The 20,191-nt window shown below is 40.4% G+C and overlaps 2 protein-coding genes across 5 annotated transcripts; both read left to right on the top strand.

Annotated features, from left to right (window-relative positions):
• On the top strand, window positions 667–7,110 carry LOC107643889 (LRR receptor-like serine/threonine-protein kinase FEI 1). 4 transcript variants are annotated; one of them, XM_016347639.2, is made up of 13 exons: window positions 667–1,043; window positions 1,171–1,312; window positions 1,434–1,505; window positions 1,617–1,688; window positions 1,788–1,859; window positions 2,042–2,113; window positions 2,192–2,263; window positions 2,813–2,919; window positions 3,042–3,215; window positions 3,312–3,644; window positions 4,738–4,986; window positions 6,254–6,387; window positions 6,787–7,110. In XM_016347639.2, exons 1-13 carry the CDS (start codon window positions 959–961, stop codon window positions 7,009–7,011), a joined length of 1,809 nt encoding a protein of 602 aa, XP_016203125.1. In that variant the 5' UTR covers window positions 667–958; the 3' UTR covers window positions 7,012–7,110. The 4 variants fall into 4 exon arrangements, with proteins under 4 accessions (XP_016203125.1, XP_016203124.1, XP_020979976.1 ...); XM_016347638.2 differs by having other exon boundaries at window positions 3,042–3,224; XM_021124317.1 differs by having other exon boundaries at window positions 669–1,043; window positions 1,171–1,316; window positions 3,042–3,227.
• LOC107640939 (uncharacterized protein K02A2.6-like) lies at window positions 18,859–19,482 on the top strand. Its single transcript, XM_016344445.1, has one exon. It carries the CDS (start codon window positions 18,859–18,861, stop codon window positions 19,480–19,482), a length of 624 nt encoding a protein of 207 aa, XP_016199931.1.

The raw sequence follows: 20,191 nt of genomic DNA, 5'->3' as shown, positions 1-20,191 counted from the left end.
CCTGTTATGTACGTTGTTCGCAACTTTAGTTGTTCTATTGAAGTTTATTATTTTTTTGGTGACTCTATTGAATTTTATTATGTGGCAGTGCAAAATATACCGTGCATCTATTTAACTTTAATTTTAAAACTTTTATATGTTCTAAAAATATTTGTCAGTTTTAAATCATCAGTTTATCACAATTGAAAATTGTTAGACCTCCTGTCCGAATTTCACTTCTTCTACCCATAGTGGGACTGAAACGCTGTGCTAGGCTACTCGGTACTGGCTTTAAGGTTTCATGAAGACATGAACAATGCATTCGCTGGTAGAATAAATAAATGATCTTTGTTAGTTATACAATCACTTTTGTAGATAATGTGAATAATTGACTCTAAAATTGTCCTAATAAAATTTAAAAACACTCTACACTAAATTACTTTCGAAACCTTAATATTAGAATAACTATTTGCACATGAATTGAACATTCAACTATTGTTAACTGTGCATGAGTAAATCGAATTAAAAGAAATAATAATCCAATTAAAAATAATGAACATAATCATCTGCGTACCTATTCAGTTGAACAATCAACATATCCATTATTTAGTATTCTCATTGTTTACCTGTATTTTTCTTAAATAAATAAATGAATAACAGAAAACGAAAAAAAGATCACTATAATTTAGTTTGCCTTGTTTCGAATAGTGGAGTAAAAAGCAAGCATTACCTTTCTCTCTCTTCATGCATGCTTCAAAAGTTCAAATCATTATTTCCGCTAAAGAACGTTCAATCATGGCACGTTGGCAAGCCCCTGAGGTCTACCCCATTCTCATCACACTACCAACCTATGGATTCATCATCATCCTCTCTGTTCACTTCACTCTTTCTCAGTGACTGCAGCCAGTGACTAAACTCCATTCTCCACCCACTTCACTTTGCAAAATCTGAACTAGAATCCATTTAGAATAAGCCGGAAATGGAAAGGGCTCTGGTAGCTTGGGTGATTTTGGTGATTTCCACCATTGTTTACTTCCATTCCTCTCTTGCTCTCTCACAAGATGGTAAAATCTATGGACCCCTTTATTTTACTTTTTGGTCTTTTGGCTAGATTTTTCACATTTCATTCTTGTTCTAAGTAACTTTAATTGATTGAGTTTTCAAACTTTTGATTTTTCATTGATCTTCTAGGTGTCACATTGTTGGAAATCAAAAGCAGTTTGAATGACACAAGGAATTTTCTCAGTAACTGGCAACATTCTAATATCAAGTCCTATTGTAGATGGACTGGTATCACCTGTTATCCCGAGAAAGAACAGCGAGTTCGCTCCATGTATGTAAGAAGCTCATATTCTTCATTCTCTTGTCTTTTCCGTTACTAGAGTATAGTTCATAGTTACTAGGTAGGCAATAATCTGGTACAGTAACGTGTATGTTTATCCTGTGTTCCTCAGAAATCTGCCTTACATGCAACTTGGTGGAATCATATCTCCCAGCATAGGCAAACTCAGTCGACTGCGGAGATTGTAAGTAGTTTTCCTCTTCCACTTGTTCACTACTTCAATTCTCAAAAATGGAGATTTAACATCTATGATTATACCCTCATTTTATTCAATTCTTGGTTTGTATCGAAACAGGGCACTTCATCAGAACGGTTTACATGATATTATTCCTAATGAGATTACCAATTGTACTGAGCTAAGAGCATTGTAAGTGAAATAGACAATAATAGTGCTTTGGCTTTTCATGATCATCCCTTTAATTTTCTTGCGTAAGGGCTGATACAGTTTATTTGGTTATAATGAAAGGTACTTGAGAGCCAATTATTTTCAAGGAAGAATCCCGCCAGATATTGGAAACCTATTGCATTTAAAAATATTGTAATACTTTCCTCTCTTTCAATTCTTCGCATTTTTTGTCGAAATCCTTTTTGCTTTGAATCATATCTGACTTTCTTATTGAACTATTAATATCAGGTTTCAGTTAAGTTGTTAAAATATATATTAGATAATGGCATTTTGATTCATTTTTTGGTTATAACTAATGGGAATTTTAAATACAGGGATTTATCAAGCAACTCATTAAAGGGTGCAATACCTTCTTCTATTGGACAGCTCACACATTTGCAACTTTTGTAAGTTCATTTTGCACTGTATAATGATATTGATAACCATAACATTCAAAATAATAAGCTTGATCCTGATTTTCTTAGGAACTTGTCGACGAATTTCTTTTCTGGTGAAATCCCTGACGAGGGAGTACTAGGAGCCTTTGGGAAAAACGTGTAAGTACTTCACACAGCAAAAACAAATTCTTGTCATATTATCTGCTATTTTAAGGTGCAGCTATGCTATATTGTATCTACGAAGTACGAATATTGTTTTGTTGGAATATTGCTTAATGCAAATATTTCTTCGCGTCTGAATCTTAAGCATCACATATTTACATATGATTACTGTATCAAATAAAGGAGATAATCTGTCCTAATTGATTTTAACAATCTCTGCTAGGTCACTGTAGTATTTTTTATCCTATATGAATTCAGTTGTACACAGTATATTTATATGAGAGAAGCTGCAAAAGTTTGATTGTAAGAAAAACATTCTATTGCAAAATGAGAAGATAATTCAAGTTAGGAAAAAATGATGGAAAGCAAAATTAAAAGATTGGAATGCCCCTACAGGTTTCACATATTTATGACATATGATTCTTAATGATGTTATCTCCAAGTCTGAAGTGTGAACTATTTGTTTCAAATGAATTATGTTAATCTTATTTGAGACGTGCTTTATATGGGGGTTCAATCCTTTTGCTTTTTGATGTATGGGAACAGGTTTATTGGCAATTTAGATCTTTGTGGACGACAAGTTAAAAAACCATGTCACACAACACTTGGTTTCCCTGTGGTGCTACCACATGCTGAGAATGATGAATCGGAAGGCAAGTCCTACGATTTATATTCTTAGATGTGGTTTTACATACTAGATTTTACAAGTGTTTACTTATTGATTAATCAAGGTTTGAGCTTGTAAGATAAATATATAAACTTTTAAAATTTTCAGTAACTACCAAAAGAATATCACATTATGTGAAGTGGGTGTTAATCGGTGCAATATCAACAATGGGCATTGCACTTGCCTTAGTACTTCTGTTACTCTGGATTTGTTTGCCGTCGAAGAAGGAAAGAACTGCTAGGCAATACACAGAAGTGAACAAACAAGTCAATCCAGAATCAAGTACAAAGGGTGGTGTGTTTCACATTTGACAGAAAAAAAATAATTTGGCCTTTTATTCTTGATGAACATATAGTTATTTACCTGCTCCTGTAACAGGTACAATACTAATTACTTTCCATGGTGATCTGCCATATCCATCATCTGAGATCATAGAGAAACTGGAGTCACTTGATGAAGAGGATGTGGTAGGGTCTGGAGGATTTGGTACTGTTTACCGCATGGTGATGAATGATTGTGGTACATTTGCTGTTAAGCGGCTTGATAGAGGTCGGGAAGGGTCAGATCAAGGATTTGAAAGGGAACTAGAAATCTTAGGTAGTATCAAGCACATCAATTTGGTAAACCTTCGTGGTTATTGCAGGCTTCCTTCTACAAAGCTCCTTATCTATGATTATTTGGCACTGGGAAGCTTGGATTGTCTCTTGCATGGTATAACTATTTTTTTATGCGCTGGCCATCTCCCTCTTTCATTAAGCTAAATTTGTGTAAATGTTTCTTCGAAAGTGAGAACATCCTTTCGGTGGTGAACTTTGCAATGGAATCTGTTAAGTAGTTAAGGAAAGTGGAAATCACACCTTAAAAGCTAGCTATTAAGGGAAAGAATCACTCTCCTTTGATACAAGATCAAGCATACTGTATTGCCTAAAGTGAGACTTTGAGCACCCCATAATACCCAAGTCTCTAACAATGATAAACTGGCTTAGGAGAGCTAACATCCATGGTGGCTCATTCTATCAACACTGACCTAGTGGTAGCCACTTGGCTATCGTCTATAACTATTTCAGTATTCACCTTAATCCAACCTTCAAGTAGCTCTTTTCATGCCGTCAACAACCAGTTTCTGATACCAGTTGTAACAATTGGTACCCAGAGTTAATAAGGAACAATACAGAAGTAATAGAAAGACAAGGAAACAAGAATGAATCAAGTGTGATGTCACCCCTTTCATGTTTGTAATATACTGAATTCTAATGATGAAAATAATGACACTGGCAGAAATTATAGGGTCTGCGTCCCTCCTAGTTGTGAATGGTATTTTTTTTTGTCATTTTTTCATTTTGAGGGTGGATATCTCCTCACTATCTTTTTCAATCTCATTTTAGAGGAACCTTATTGATAAACTTTATCACTCATTGTAAAGTAAGTCTTCTTAAATCCTGATGCCAGTATAATGAAAAAGAAATTGGCAGCATAAATGAATTTCACGTTTGTATAGTGACAATCTCTCTACGGCATAAAGTTGTTGATGCATAGCATTTGTCAGCATCCCTGGCAAAGGAAAAAATGATACAGGGTTCACTAACTATGATATTCAATTACAAATTTACAATTGTTGTCGGAATGAGTTGGAATTATTGGAGAACTTAAATGCATGAGTGGTTCTATGACTTTGGTCTATCATCACCTTTGTATATTTTCTAAAAATCCAGTTTAATTATGTTTTTCGTCTGCTATGATTCATGATGACATGCTCTTTAGTTCTATGATTAGCTAATTTCTTTTATGAATCCATCCTGCTCAGGAAACAGTGAGCATTTTATGAATTGGCACACTCGCCTAAAGATAGCCCTTGGTTCTGCCCGGGGTTTGGCTTACTTGCATCATGACTGCTCCCCCAAAATCGTGCATCGAGATGTTAAATCTAGCAACATCCTTCTTGATGAAAACATGGAGCCTCATGTCTCTGATTTTGGACTTGCAAAGCTTTTGGTTGATGATGACTCCCATGTTACTACAGTTGTTGCTGGCACATTCGGCTATTTGGCGCCAGGTATGCACTTAGTTCTGAATACTAGCAGCTTTATTAGGGTGAAAATCATCTGCTTATTAGAGTCACAACATAGAAATCTGCCAAAAGAATGACATTTATTTAGGTATTTTTCAGGTAGGGCTTCAGTATTTGATGATTTCCAGAGAATCAATTTTCAAGATCTATTTATATAATCTGTTGAGAGATAATTTTGTAAAAAATGTCCATGAGTTACTCAATTAGTAACTAACATTATAGCTTTAGGTGGTCAAGTTTTATGTTTTGGAAAAAGGTATTACTAGAAGAAATTTTATTTTTCTTCTTGTTTGGTATAATCTTTTGAAGTTTTGAGTGTTATAATTCTTGTTCAAACATTTGATCAAAACACCTGCAAACAAAAATTGCTCAAATCATATCAATGAATAAAAGAGAGAGTAGAGTGTGTGTGACAAAGAAAGTGAGTAACATATAATACATAGAACACAAACTGCGAAGACTGTAACAGACACACACACACACACACAAAAGAAGCACAACACAGTGACTAAACATTGGCTGCCGGCCTGGGGAAGGGTGGGGGGAAGAAAAATGTTTGATAGTGAGAGGGAATAAAATGATCAATTGATCATAGAGATAATTGGGGTAAACTTTATCCCTAAATGAGCCCAAATTTCACTCGTTAAAATTCTATCCATCCTATTATAATCATATCAAACTTCCTCCTAGTTCAGAAAATTTTTACTTGTTTCATTGTTTATATTTCATCGAGCAACTCAAGTATATGTAGCCTTCCTTACCACGCTGCATCTGCTTGTGGTAGACATGTGTAGATGCTACACCTGTTTTAATAGTGTCTTATATTTTCTTGAAGAGGATTAATGCTTACCTTTATCCTTGCAAGTATATGAGTGAGTTTGCAAAGTTTTAACAAGTCAAAATAGTCTTCATAGGTAACAAATGTGAGTCAAGTTAGTCCTAGTAACTAATTCAATTCATGTTTTTTACATACGGAAAATATTTTGACTCATTAAAACTAACCTATAGAGACCAAAATGATTCATGTATGTACCAAGACCAAAGTGAACATTAACCTTCTTGAATATGAATGGGGTAAACATTAGAGATACAAAGTATACTCAAGATGAATGTATTCTTGACCAGCAACAACTAAATCAGTTACAAAAGCAAGTGACTAACTGATTACTATAAGAGAAAACAACTGAATAAGTGATATATATTTGTTTATATTTATTTATTTATTTTGATGTTTTTCCTGGGTCAATAATAGAATATCTACAAAGTGGGAGAGCAACTGAGAAGTCAGATGTATATAGCTTTGGAGTTCTATTGCTAGAACTGGTAACTGGAAAGAGACCAACAGATCCTTCCTTCCTGAAGAGAGGGCAAAATGTTGTTGGTTGGGTAAGCTTTAGCTCATTTAATTAAGCCACACATGCTGCACATCTTTTACTTGAGCTTATCTAGGCATTGGTTAAGGATCCCAAAAAGGATAATTTGCATTGATGAAATAAAGTTTGAAGTTACGAAATACAATAAAGGGTTTTGCTAAGAGAACTTCTTCGGTTTTCAAAATTATGAATTTTGCATCCGTAGTTTTGAGCTTGAAATGCATTTATTGAATGAAAACTTCAAAGTTTCTCACAAGAGACAAATCCTACAATAAATAACATGAAAAGTTTCTATTACTTGTATTCTTAACTAGTGCATTTAGGATACTAGTTAGTAGAACCGTATTTCATTTTCTTCTTTACCACTCATGTTTTAAACCATGTGTACCAAGTTTTGGAAAATAATTTTCAGATGAACACAGTCCAAAAAGAAAACAGATTCAAAGAAGTGTTAGACAAAAGATGCACCGATGCAGATTGGGAGTCTGTCGAAGTGATCATTGAACTGGCAGCAAGATGCACGGATGCAAATGCAGACGACCGTCCTTTGATGAACGAAGTGGTACAGTTGCTGGAGCAAGAGGTTATGTCTCCTTGTTCAAGTGGTTTATATGAGTCACAAATAAATCATTATTGAATGGCTCAATCAGATACAGGATGCTAACAATGCTGTGTATATTATTCTCCTAGACTTTGTAGTAATTGACAAATGAGCAATATGACTTTTATTAATCAACATGGATTCGCTAAATGAGCAAACTTTTTTAACAAAATTCAATTGTTTTCATTGAAAATTATTAAAAATTTAGGATACGTTTGGTTTGTATTTTTATTTTTTGTTTTTATTTTCAATTTTTTTATTTTTTATATTTTTGGATGGATTAACATATAAAAAGAATAAAGATTTATTTATCTTGTGTTCTAAAGGCACATGTTAAAAGTTTATAAATTAAAAAAATCTTTACTAAAAATATAAAAAATTTTTAATTTTTAATGCATTTGTTTTACATTTATTAAATAAAAATATTTAAAAATTTTTACTAATGGTAAATTTATCATGTGCCCTATATTAGTTATTTTGTTGTTTGGAATTTGGAAGCCTTCATATTCATAACTAAGTCTATTAATTTTAGATTGTTTGAGGTAACTTGTTCTTTTATACGTAAAACTTCCATGTTTTTTGACAATAGTTAACTCCTATTGTTTAGATTTGTCATTATGTTTGCAAGTCTTCTAAATATTTCTTCAAATTTTTTTTGTTGCCTTTCATTTGGAAGCCTTCATATTCATAACTAAGTCTATTAATTTTAGATTGTTTGAGGTAACTTGTTCTTTTATACGTAAAACTTAACTTTTCCATGTTTTTTTAGTCGTTTCGCATGTTAAAATTTTCATATAATCATTTTGGGTGATGGTACAATGAAAAAAGTTGTTGACTTTGTTGTTGGACGAAACTTTCTCGTAATAATCTTCTGGCTTAATTTTGTTATCAAAATATATTTGTTCCCAATTTTGTCGGCCACTGTTTTCTTCGAAACGTTGTTACCATTTTCAATTACACTCCAATCCAAATTCTTGCGCCTTGTGATTTAATCTATATTTTTCATCATATTTTTCCAATAGCCATAATTTATACCATTTAAAAGATGAGGATGATGTGTGGATAGTCCTTCAACGTGGTCAAAATTTATGCTTTGCAAATGTTTTTTTTTTTTCTTCAATAACTTTCGAACTCATTGACAAGGTTATGAGAATTAGACCGGTCATCGAATCGCTTAGTTATTGGTTTATTAGTTTATTGGTCTAATCGATTCAACCGTTGATTTAACTGAAAAAACTGTTTTAGAATAAAATAATAAATAAATTATAAATAAATATCCTAAAATATAATTATAGTCAAATATAAATCTTAAAATATCTTCAAAATTTAAAACACTACATAAAATATCATCAACCAAATCTATATGATCTTATCAAAATACAAACTCAAAAATTAAATAGTAAAAAATATATCTAAATATTAAATTCCAACATCATAATTTATCAATCATCAAAATATGCAAGAACTTGTTGCAAATTTGCTTCGGTGGATTAGGATTAGGATTAGCAGCATCATTCGAAATAGGAGGATTGACAGACAAATTATTATTCACAGATGCATTATTATCAGCAGTTGCTTCTTGATTAATACTATTATCCATAACTGAAATTAATAAAAGTTTTATTAATTAAAACAAAATTAAAGACCAGCCACAGCACAATGAAAAATCAAAAAATTATCAACATGACCATATCTAAATCCTGCCACCAACATTCAGCAACAAACAAAGCCAACAAAACCAGCAATAATTAGGAGCTAGCAACTACAAATCAAAGCAAAACCAATTACAAATCAAAGCAAAATCAGCAACTACAAAACAAAGAAGTATCCATAACCAGATACGAAATTAAAGACCAGCCACAGCACATTGAAAAATAAAAAAATTATCAACATGACCATATCTAAATTCTGCCACCAACATTCAGCAACAAACAAAGCCAGCAAAACCAGCAATAATTAGGAGCCAGCAACTACAAATCAAAGCCATTAGCAAATGTGAACAAAAAAAATTAGGAGCCATCAGCAACCAGTAAACCAGTAAAAGTGTAAAACACTAGCCAACGAGCAATTAGAAAACACTAAACAGAGTAACAATAAATTTGAAAATCGAGAAAACACTAAAACAGAGAAAACACTAAAACACTAACCTGGGTAATTAGTTAATTACAGATCCATCAACAAATACATTCAGAACCAAACTTCAAACCAAGACCGAAGAAGAAGAATTGAAGAAAAACGGAACAAAAATTGAAGAAGAAGGTCGAAGAAGAAGATCGAAGAACAACAACTTCAGAGCTTCAAAGTTCAAACCAAGAACAAGACTAAATTTGCAATCAAAACCATGCATACAGAACCATACAATCAGAACCAAACTTGAAACAGTTGAAACCAAGACCGAAGCAGACTTGAAGAAAAATGGAACAAAAATTGAAGAAGAAGACCAAACATTCAGTGAAGATAAAAAAGAGAAGCCATTAACCTAGGTCCGTGCTGAGAAGCCAGCGAAGATGAAGAGCCGAAGAGGACCTGCCGAGTTACTGGGTTTCGGACACGGGAAAGAGGAAAAAGCGGCGGTGCTGAGGACCTGGGACGGCGGTAGCGCTGAGGACCTGGGTTAGGCGGCGACGATGGAGGGCTAGGCGGAGGGCTACATGGCTAGGGTTTCTTTGATTCAGAGACTCGGAGTTCTCCAGAACATGGATGAATGAATGATTGGGAGAAGAGGGGGGGGGTTGGGTCACGAGTGGATCACTGGATCCGTTTCCTTTTTTTTACAAATTAAAAAACAGCGTCGTTTTATCTGAACCGGCCGGTTACTGGTTCGGCCCAACCGGCCAGTTCTCGGCCGGTTCGACAATTTTCCTTCGAGCAGTTATAAGGGAAGGACCGGACTGTTTGCATTGTCGGTTCCCAGTTGAACCGGTTCGACCGACCGGTCCGGTCCGATTTTCAGAACCATGCGCATTGGCTCCCTGGAAGGGAAGTGAGAGTTGTCTAAAGCATAACAAAAAATAGAATACTCAAACAACATACAGACAACAATAAACTACTTCAATAAATAAAGAAACTGTAAGTCTATAAACACATATCTAACAAAGTAAGACTCCTAAAGTCCTCATCCTCCATAAAGAGATCACCATTAGACACATATACTCCTTCAAACCGCTGTGTCTCCTTTATGATACAAGTTCTTTTGTCAAGGCAAATCACACATAATTATTTTTCCTTATCCTCCAACCACCGGTTAGCAAAAATTAGACTTCGTTAATGCAAACATCAAGAGTTCTTGCCTTCTTGAAAATTTGGGGGTTATGATCCTTCCAAATCGCCCAAAGAACAACAAAAAAACACACCATCTATTCCCTTTTGCGCAGTTTGCTAATAGGCAAATTCATTCAACATTGAAAGCAATCCTTAGGTATTTGATACCAAACTCACGTCAGATTCCATCTTTTGAGAATTGTGCTCCATATTCCCCAAGACCACTCACACCCAAAAAATATATGATGCACCGACTTCTTACTGGTACTGCAAAGAACACAGCTCACCTCATTATTGGACAACATCTTCAATTTACAGAGTCTGTCCATGATGTTCAACCTCTCCAAAATTATAAACCACGTGAAGAGCTCAACTCTCGAAGGAACAAGGCCAATTCACAGTTTTGACAAAAAATTGTACATGTTAGACTCAAGGTCCCTACACCGGTCCTTATATATAACACTTAGGAAAGACTTTACTAAATACTCATTCAATTTATCATGTTTTCACACCAGTTATTCTACTTTGTTTGCCTTTAGAACTACTTTAGAGAGCATTTGCATCATAGAATTTAAATCCTATATCTCCCAGTCCCGTAGCTCTCTCCGCCAAGTCAGGCTCTATATCCATCTGTAGCCATCAACCTCACACTCGCAAACCCTAATGTCCACATTATTTGAGACTTGGTACAACCATAGGAACACCTCCCTTAATCTACCTTCGTTGAGCTATAAATCATGCCAAAACTGAATTCTTGTACCGTCCTCATCAACAAGTTGCATACCATCTTCAAAAACCTCCACCAACCTAGCTTTCCTTTGTTGTAGACTTCCAATTTCTCCCCACATGCTCCCAAAATTCCTCCTTATCAGATCCCTAGTCTCTTGTCTAGTTTAAGTTTATTATACGAGCAAATTACTTGCTTCTATAATGGACACCCTTCTTTGTCAAATCACTACCATCATTTGAATAAAAATGCCATATTCTTTAGTGTCACATCCCCACACTAAACCCTCCTATGTTTTTAGGCCGCTGCACCACCTCCCAACTTACTAATGCTAGACCCCTATTTCCCCAGAAAAACATTGATTGAAGTGAAGCAATTTTCTTAGCCATCGACTTCTACATCTTAAAAATACTTAGGTAATACAGTGGTAAATTATTCAAAATTGACTTAATCAACACGAGTTTTCCCGCTTTCGAAATATATTTGCCCCTCCATCCTTTCAATCTCTCCTCTATCTTCCTAATCACCAAGTCCCAAGTATGAATCTGCTTGGAATTAACTCTTAAGGGGATACCTAACTATTTGATGGGCAAATTTACTCTCCTACAACCTCAAATACTCTATGCTTTCTGGATCTCCTCCATCTCCATATTCAATCCAATCATAATAGATTTGTCATAGTTTATTTTCGGCCCGACATCATCTCAAAACTAAGTAAAATTTTTCCACCCAATCTTGCAAGCATTTTATTCAATACTTTCCCAACAAGAACAAATAGGAAAGGAGATAACGAATCAATTTCGTGTAAGACATTGAAGCTGATGTTCGGCTCAACTGAATCCACTGTTGCCATGTACCGCCAAAATCTATGCCGTGTAGCACGTTGTCCACGAAGTCCCATCTAACCTTGTCATACGCCTTCTAAAAGTCCAGTTTAATCAGCCATACCAGCTTCTTAGACCTCTTCAATTAATGTACCATTTTGCATGCTATCAAGGCTCCATCATGAATCCATCTCCCACTTACAAAGGTAGATTGCACTTCACCCACTAGCCCTAGCATCAATGGTTGCAATCTACTAGCCATAATCTTTGAAATTACTTTATATAAGCATCCAACCATACTTATAGTCCAGTAGTCCTTAAGCTCATTTGAGCCACCCTCCTTGTGAGCCAACGTTATCCACGTCAGATTCACTTCTTTTAAGAGTCAAAAATCAGCAAAGAACTTTGTCACTGATTTGCAGACGTCGTGGCTAATTACATCCCAAAGTCTTCTAATGAACTTAAAGTTATATCCATCCGAACCGGCAGCTCAGCTCAGCTCTAATTTCCTCATTGGTTGTGATGGTTTCAAACTGTTTCACTTCGATCTCACTGATAGTATTTTTCAGCGATTCATCAAACTAGATATTGAACCTTTGCTCCTCGTCGTAAAGCTTCTTGTAAAATCTCTGAACTTCCTTCTTCACTCTATCCACGCCCCTGAAGCATTTTCCATTAATGTAGATCTCCTCTATTATCTTGTTCTGCTTCTTCGATTTGGCTATCGAGTGAAAGAACTTAGTATTCTTATCCATTTGTGAAGCAAAACATGACTGGAATAGTTGCTTCCAGTAAAATTCTCTCTTTTGATACTATACTTCTACCCGGCTTCTAACTGCCTTAGATCTCGCCAACAAGCATTCATTATCATTACCTTCTTCAATCTTATTATCAACTTTTTGCATTCCCTCCTCAAACCTCTTTATATTACTATCAATACTTCCAAAGCATTCCTTATTCCATAGCCTTAGCGGCCTTCTAATGTGGGCAGAAATTGGCGAGTTAAGAATTATTATAAGATATGCGTTGCAAGTATAGTTCTCAACCAACCAAAAATCCGCTTATCAATTTAGAAGGGTGTCACAGAAATTAAAATTAAAATACCGGGAGTATGAATCCCAGGTCGTCTCCCAACGAGTTGCAGAAAAGTGTGCTATTTTATTAATCAGATGTTTTCAAAAAAGTTTAAGTTGAATGGCAGAAAATTAAATTAGAGAATTTATATAAATTTAAATAAAATCCTTGACTGGGAGTTGATTAGCTGGAAGTCCTATTCTTGTTGTAGTACTCTCAAGATCAATTGACAATTGAGGGTTGTTATGTTTAGTTGTCCCTCACTAAGTAAGGGAAAGTCAAACCAGTTGGAATGATGTTTCTATCCACAAGTTCCAATCCGCTTTTGGAAGGATTGGTGTTAGTGACTAGAGAGCAGTCCAACAATAAACCTAACTACAATCTTTCTCTTGAGCATCCCAACTCAAGGGTTCCTTTCAATCAGCTCCCCATCAAGTTAGGGAACTACTCGCTCATTGTAAATGTAAAATTCATAACATAAGAAAGGGAATTAAAGAAAGACATGATAAATAATGATCAAAAGATTAATTAAAAATAAAAGTAATTCTTGTATTAATAAATGCTAAAATAATCCAATAGTAAAATTAAGTAAATTAAGGAACATGGAAGAGTAAGAGACAAGTAAAGAGAACGAACTAGAATGTCGAAGTCTTGATGAGGCAATAACTCTTCTCAATATCCCAATGCAAAAACAATGAAAAATAACCAATCCTAAAAATTATCAATGTGTAGAGAGAAAACCTAGAGGAGAGAAAAACTAGATCTAAAACTAAAAACTATGCGGAATGAATGTTGTTTTTGATTTCTGCATGTTCTCTGGCTCTAGTCTGCTTTTCTGGGCCGAAAACTGGGTCAAAATAAGGCCCGAAATTACCCCCAGCGATTTTGCAGATTATGCAGATCGCGCATGTCACGCGGACGCGTCATTCAGGTGGACGCGTCATTCGGCGTTTCGCTTTGCCACGCGGGCGCGTCGTCCATGCGGCCGCGTCACTCGTGCTATTCCATGCCGCGCGGTCGCATCGTCCATGCAGCCGCGTCACTGCGATTTCCTCTCTTTCGCGCGGTCGCATCATCCATGCGGCCGCGTCGCTTCTCGCTGGTCATCTCCTCAATTTCTTGTGTTCCTTCCATTTTTGTAAGCTTCCTTTCCAATCTCTAACTCATTCATGCCTTATAAAGCCTGAAACACTTAACACACATATCACGGCATCGAATGGAATAAAGGAGAAATAAAATACATAATTAAAAGTCTCTAGGAAGCAAGTTTTCAATCATGCAATAACTTTAGGAAGGAATTATAAATGCATGCTTATTTAATGAATAAGTGGGTAAAGATCGTGATAAAACCACACAATTAAACACAAACCGGCAGTCCACGACTTGACGACCCCCTACCATCATCCCGGATCACAACCCGAACCGTCCGGTAACCGACCTACCGAACATTGGCGCCGTCTGTGGGATTCGTCCATGGACTTCGTGCTAGTCAAAACGCAACCCAGGCGCACGAGAGACGCCCCTTCAGGGGGATTGGTGACAACCACGCCAGAATAATGCAAGAGCTACGCCATAGAATGCAAGACTTGGAACGCAGGTTAGCGGAAAGAGAACACGACCAACGCACCCCAGAGCATAGTCACTCCCGCTCCCGCTCCAGGAGCCGCTCCAGGCGCACGCCTAGGCCCCAGGCTGAGTCCGAAAGCACCCGGGAGAGAGGGCGTGCAAGAAGACGTCATGACCCTGTCATTTACGCCAGACGCGAGAGGCGACGTACCACGGATCAGGGTGACGAAGAAGGGAGAACGGGTACCCGCGGACCCATAATAATAGGGGCCACCCCATTCCACCGCTCCATACTCGAGGTCCGGCTGCCAAAACACTTTGACAAACCAACGGACATGAGGTACGATGGAACGCAAGACCCTCTAGAGCATCTAATGGCCTTCGAGGCCAGGATAAACTTAGAAGGAGTGGAAGACGAGGTAAGGTGTCGCGCCTTCCCGGTCACCCTGGCGGGACCTGCAATATGGTGGTTCAATAACCTTCTGCAGGGCTCGGTGACCCAATTCTCCGACATCAGCTATGCCTTTCTGGCTCAATTCACGACCAGGATTGCCAAAGCCAAGCACCCGATCAATTTGCTAGGGGTGACCCAGAGAGCCGGGGAGCCGACCAGGAAATACTTGGATCGTTTCAACGATGAATGCTTGGAAATTGATGGTCTGACGGACTCGGTGGCGAGTTTGTGTTTGACGAACGGGCTCCTGAATGAGAACTTTAGGAAGCACCTTACCACAAGGCCCGTCTGGACAATGTAGGAGATCCAGTGCGTGGCTAAGGAGTATATCAACGACGAGGAAGTAAGCCGGATCGTGGCTGCCAATAAACGGCAGCCCGCCTACAACCAAATCCGGCACTACAAAAGCAGAGAAAGATCAAAGGAACACGCCAGGGACGGCGGCCCAAGTAAAGGGCCAAAGCCATTCCCTCGAGTCGGGAAATTCACCAATTACACCCCCCTCACGGCACCGATCACGGAAGTCTATCAACAGATAGCAGAGAAGGGGATACTGTCAAAACCCCGACCTCTGAAGGACAGGACGGGGGGAAACAAGAACCTCTACTGCGAATATCACAAGGGATACGGGCACAAAACCCAAGACTGCTTCGACCTGAAAGACGCCCTGGAGCAGGCAATCAGGGATGGAAAACTTGCCGACTTCTCCCATCTTATAAGGGAGCCGAGGAGACGCAATCGGGATCAGGAAAGCGAAAACAGGTCCCGGGCGACAAGACAACGCCAAGAACCAGAGGGGGACGACCACGGTCTCACGGTGGTGAACGTAGTAACAGCGAGGAACTCCGCCCCAAGATCGAAATCGGCACAGAAAAATGATGCCAAGGTCCTCGCGATCTCCTACTCGTCTGCCAGAAGTCCCCGGGGACTCCCATCCATCTCCTTCGGCCCCGAAGACCAATGGTTCGACGAGGTGCCAGAAAGTCCCCCCATGGTCATCACGGCTAGGGTCGGAACCGGCCTGGTCAAGCGGATCCTGGTGGATACGGGGGCAGACTCGAACATCATGTTTCGAAACGTTTTTTATGCCTTGGGACTACGAGATGCCGATCTAGCGACCCACCAGCACGGTGTGGTAGGGTTGGGAGACCACTTCATCAAGCCAAATGGAATCATCTCACTCCCGACCTCCGCAGGGCAAGGGCAGAGGCAAAGGACGATGATGGCCGATTTCGTAATCTTACGAGATTCCACAGCTTACAACATCATCTTGGGGAGAAAAACCATCAACGACCTGGGGGCAGCTATTAGTACGAAACTGCTCGTGATGAAATTTGTTGCTGATGACGGATCCGTAGGATCCATCAGAGGAGACTTGGAAACGGCGGTCGCCTGCGACCACGCCAGTCTCTCTCTCAGGAAAAATTCCAAAGAAGCATCGGAGGTCTTCCTCGCCGACCTGGACGCCAGGATAGATGACAAGCCCAGACCTGAGCCGGAAGGGGATTTGGAAAAATTTAGGGTCGGTGATGGGGACGAGAAGTTCACGTTCATAAACAGAAACCTTCCCTATGAATTAAAGGAGCCTTTGATGGAGATGATCAGAACCAATGCCGACCTTTTCGCTTGGATACCAGCCGACATGCCAGGGATAGATCCCCAGCTCATGTCACACCATCTGGCCGTCAAACCAGAAGCCAAGCCAGTGGCCCAGAGGAAGAGAAAGATGTCACAGGAAAGGGCAGAGGAGGTGGCCAGACAGGCGGCCAGCCTCCTTGAAGCAGGGTTCATACGGGAACTGGACTACTTGACCTGGTTGTCGAACGTAGTTTTGGTGAAAAAACACAATGGGAGGTGGAGAATGTGTGTAGACTACTCTGACCTCAATAAGGCATGTCCTAAGGACTGCTATCCCCTGCCCAACATTGACGCACTCGTCGACGCAGCGGCGGGGTACCGGTATCTGAGTTTCATGGACGCCTACTCTGGGTACAACCAGATACTGATGCACCGACCCGACGAGGAAAAAACAGCGTTCATAACGCCAGGAGGGATCTATTGCTACAAAGTAATGCCATTTGGTCTGAAAAATGCTGGCGCCACGTACCAGAGATTGATGAACAAGATATTCAGTGAGCTTATAGGCAAGACAGTGGAAGTCTACGTGGACGACATCCTCGCAAAAACCATACGACCCGACGATCTCCTGAGCGACCTGGGGGGCGTATTTGCGTCCCTCCGGCAACACGGCATGAGGCTTAAGCCGCTCAAGTGCGCCTTTGCCATGGAGGCCGGGAAGTTCCTGGGATTCATGATCACCCAAAAGGAGTAGAAGCTAACCCCGAGAAGTGCCAAGCGATTCTCCAGATGAAGAGCCCGGGTTGTATCAAAGATGTCCAACAATTGGCGGGAAGACTGATGACTTTATCCCGTTTTCTCGGTGCATCGGCAGCAAAAGCCCTACCCTTCTTCAATCTGATGAAAAAGGGAATAGCATATGAAGGACCCCAGCGTGCAAGGAGGCATTCAACCACTTCAAGCAGATCCTAGCAGCACCTCCGATGCTCGGGAAGCCCAAGGCCGGAGAATCACTCTACCTCTACCTGGCAGTAACAGAGGAAGCGCTTGCAGCAGTGCTTGTAAGAGAAGAAGGGAAAGCTCAGCAGCCGGTCTACTTCGTCAGCAGGGCTCTACAAGGAGCCAAGCTGAGGTACAGCAAACTGGAAAAACTGGCGTTGACACTCCTAACTTCCTCCTGAAGGTTAAGGCAATACTTCCAGTGCCACCGTATAGTCGTGAGGACGAATCAGGCAATTCGCCAAGTACTCCAAAAACCTGATTTGGCTGGTAGGATGATGACCTGGGCCATCGAGCTCTCCCAATATGACTTGCAGTATGAGCCCCGGCACGCAATCAAGGCCCAGGCAATGGCAGATTTTTTGGTTGAGGTAACGGGTGATCCTCCTGAGGAAACAGGCACACGGTGGAGGCTCCACGTGGACGGGGCCTCCAACCAAACGTCCGGGGGAGCCAGGGTCATCTTAGAAAGCCCGGCAGGAGTCATCTACGAGCAATCGACCAAGTTCGAGTTCCCTGTGTCGAACAATCAAGCGGAATATGAAGCTCTCCTAAGCGGACTAATACTAACTCGGGAAGTCGGGGCAATGAAGGTCGAAGTATGCAGTGACTCACAGGTCGTCGCCTCGCAAGTAAACAGAAGCTACCAAGCCCGGGACCCCCTCATGCAAAAATACTTGGAAAAGGTTAAAGAAATGACAAGTCAGTTCCAAGAGGTCACGATCCAACACGTCCCAAGAGAAAGGAACACACGGGCGGACCTCCTGTCCAAACTAGCGAGCACGAAGCCAGGAGTGGGTAACCGGTCTCTCATCCAAGGCATGGTGAAGGAGCCAACGGTCGCCCTCTATTTAACGAAGTCAAGCCCCTCGTGGTTGGACCCCATCACAAACTTCCTGGAACTCGGCAAGTTGCCTGACGATGAGAAAGCGGCCAAAACATTGAGAAGGGAGGCGGCCAGATATGCAATCATACAAGGGCAACTGTTCAGAAAGGGGCTCAGCCAGCCCCTATTGAAGTGCTTGCCCCCCGACCAGACGGACTATGTACTTAGAGAAGTCCACGAGGGATGTTGCGGCCACCACATCGGGGGCAAAGCCCTAGCGAGGAAGCTCATCCGAGCTGGACACTATTGGCCATCAATGATGAAGGACTCCAGGGAATTCGTTAGAAAGTGCGTAAAGTGTCAACAAAACGCCAATTTCCACAAGGCGCCGGCCTCCGAGCTGAGCCTTCTGACGACTACACGACCTTTCGCTCAATGGGGAGTCGACCTTCTAGGACCTTTCCCAGTTGGCCCAGGACAAGTCAAATATCTCATAGTGGCCATCGACTACTACACCAAATGTATAGAGGCTGAGCCACTGGCCAGCATATCTTCCTCTAATTGCAGGAAGTTCATGTGGAGACAGGTGATAACCCGGTTCGGCATCCCAGAGGTCGTCATCTCGGATAATGGAACACAATTCACTGACAAGAAGTTCACGGAGCTCCTCACCGGCCTAGGGGTAAAACAAAAATTTTCCTCAGTTGAACACCCCCAGACAAATGGACAAGTAGAGTCCGCAAACAAGGTCATCTTACTTGGCCTTAAGAACTGCCTAGACAACAAGAAAGGTGCATGGGCCAACGAGCTCGCTTCGGTCCTGTGGTCCTACCGAACAACCGAGCAAAGCACTACGGGAGAAACCCCTTTTCGCCTAACATACGGGGTCGACGCCGTGATACCCGTCGAAATTGGCGAACCGAGCCTGCGGCTACTGCTCGCAGGTGTGGACGAAGCAGTAGAAAAGGACCTGGTGGAGGAGACGAGGGAGATGGCCCATTTGTCAGAAACAGCGTTGAAACAAAGAATAGCCCTGCGCTACAACGCTAAAGTCCTCAGGAGGGATTTTGGGGAAAGAGACCTCGTTCTGCAACGCAACGACGTCGGTCTGCCGACCCTTGGAGAAGGAAAGCTGGAGGCAAATTGGGAAGGTTCTAGAACATGGAATGCAGGTAACCTGAGAAGGTTCTACTCCTGACTCAGGCAAACCGACCAGGAGGCCTAACGGACTCATGTATGCTTGCTCTGTTCACATGTTAATTTTTAGTCACTTTTTAGCTATTTACTCTTATCGAATACTTGCCATATTAACAAGCTTGCCTAGCTGACGATTAATTCCCACTTGTCAAAATATTCTCCTACTTATCTGTTGCTCCCCAATACGCGTTTCACACGATTGCGTCCTAAAACGGCAGCCCGGGACTGATCACCCCGGGAGCCAGATGGACCATAGCCATAATTAACACGGCAACAACACGACCAAATCGGTCCGAATCGTTACCAACGTAAAAACGACAAAACGGGCACAAGCAATGAGCCCACCCCAAAAAGGCGATAACAAAAATAATATGACGAGCAAGGCGAAAGATAGTAACGGCCACTCGGCCAAACGACTAACTTAACATAAATGTTACGAAGTATCAAATTACAAAACATGCAACAAATGTTCAACAAATCTACATCAAAATGTTCAAGTTATAAGAAGTCACTTCCTAGGCATGTCGACAACCTTGCCGTCTTGGATCATTTTGAAGACCCCGATAGCCGATGTGTCGAATTCGGGAGCCACGATCTTCACTTGGGCTTTCAGAGCATCTTCAGTCATAGAAATCGCGCTCTTCCCCTGCTCTTTGGTCGCCTTCAACTTCTTCCTGAGCTCCTCGACCTCGGCTTTGGCGGCTTTAGCC

Source organism: Arachis ipaensis, chromosome B05 (assembly GCF_000816755.2).
Source record: "Arachis ipaensis cultivar K30076 chromosome B05, Araip1.1, whole genome shotgun sequence".
NCBI lineage: Eukaryota > Viridiplantae > Streptophyta > Magnoliopsida > Fabales > Fabaceae > Arachis > Arachis ipaensis.
This window is presented reverse-complemented; position numbering and strand designations above follow the sequence as displayed.

Coding starts and splice junctions, on each gene's coding strand:
- LOC107643889 (XM_016347637.2), top strand. CDS start 959: ATGGAAAGGGCTCTGGTAGCTTGGGTGATTTTGGTGATTTCCACCATT. Junction 2,114..2,191: donor CTCACACATTTGCAACTTTT/GTAAGTTCATTT, acceptor TGATTTTCTTAG/GAACTTGTCGACGAATTTCT. Junction 4,987..6,253: donor ATTCGGCTATTTGGCGCCAG/GTATGCACTTAG, acceptor GGTCAATAATAG/AATATCTACAAAGTGGGAGA.
- LOC107640939 (XM_016344445.1), top strand. CDS start 18,859: ATGTGGAGACAGGTGATAACCCGGTTCGGCATCCCAGAGGTCGTCATC.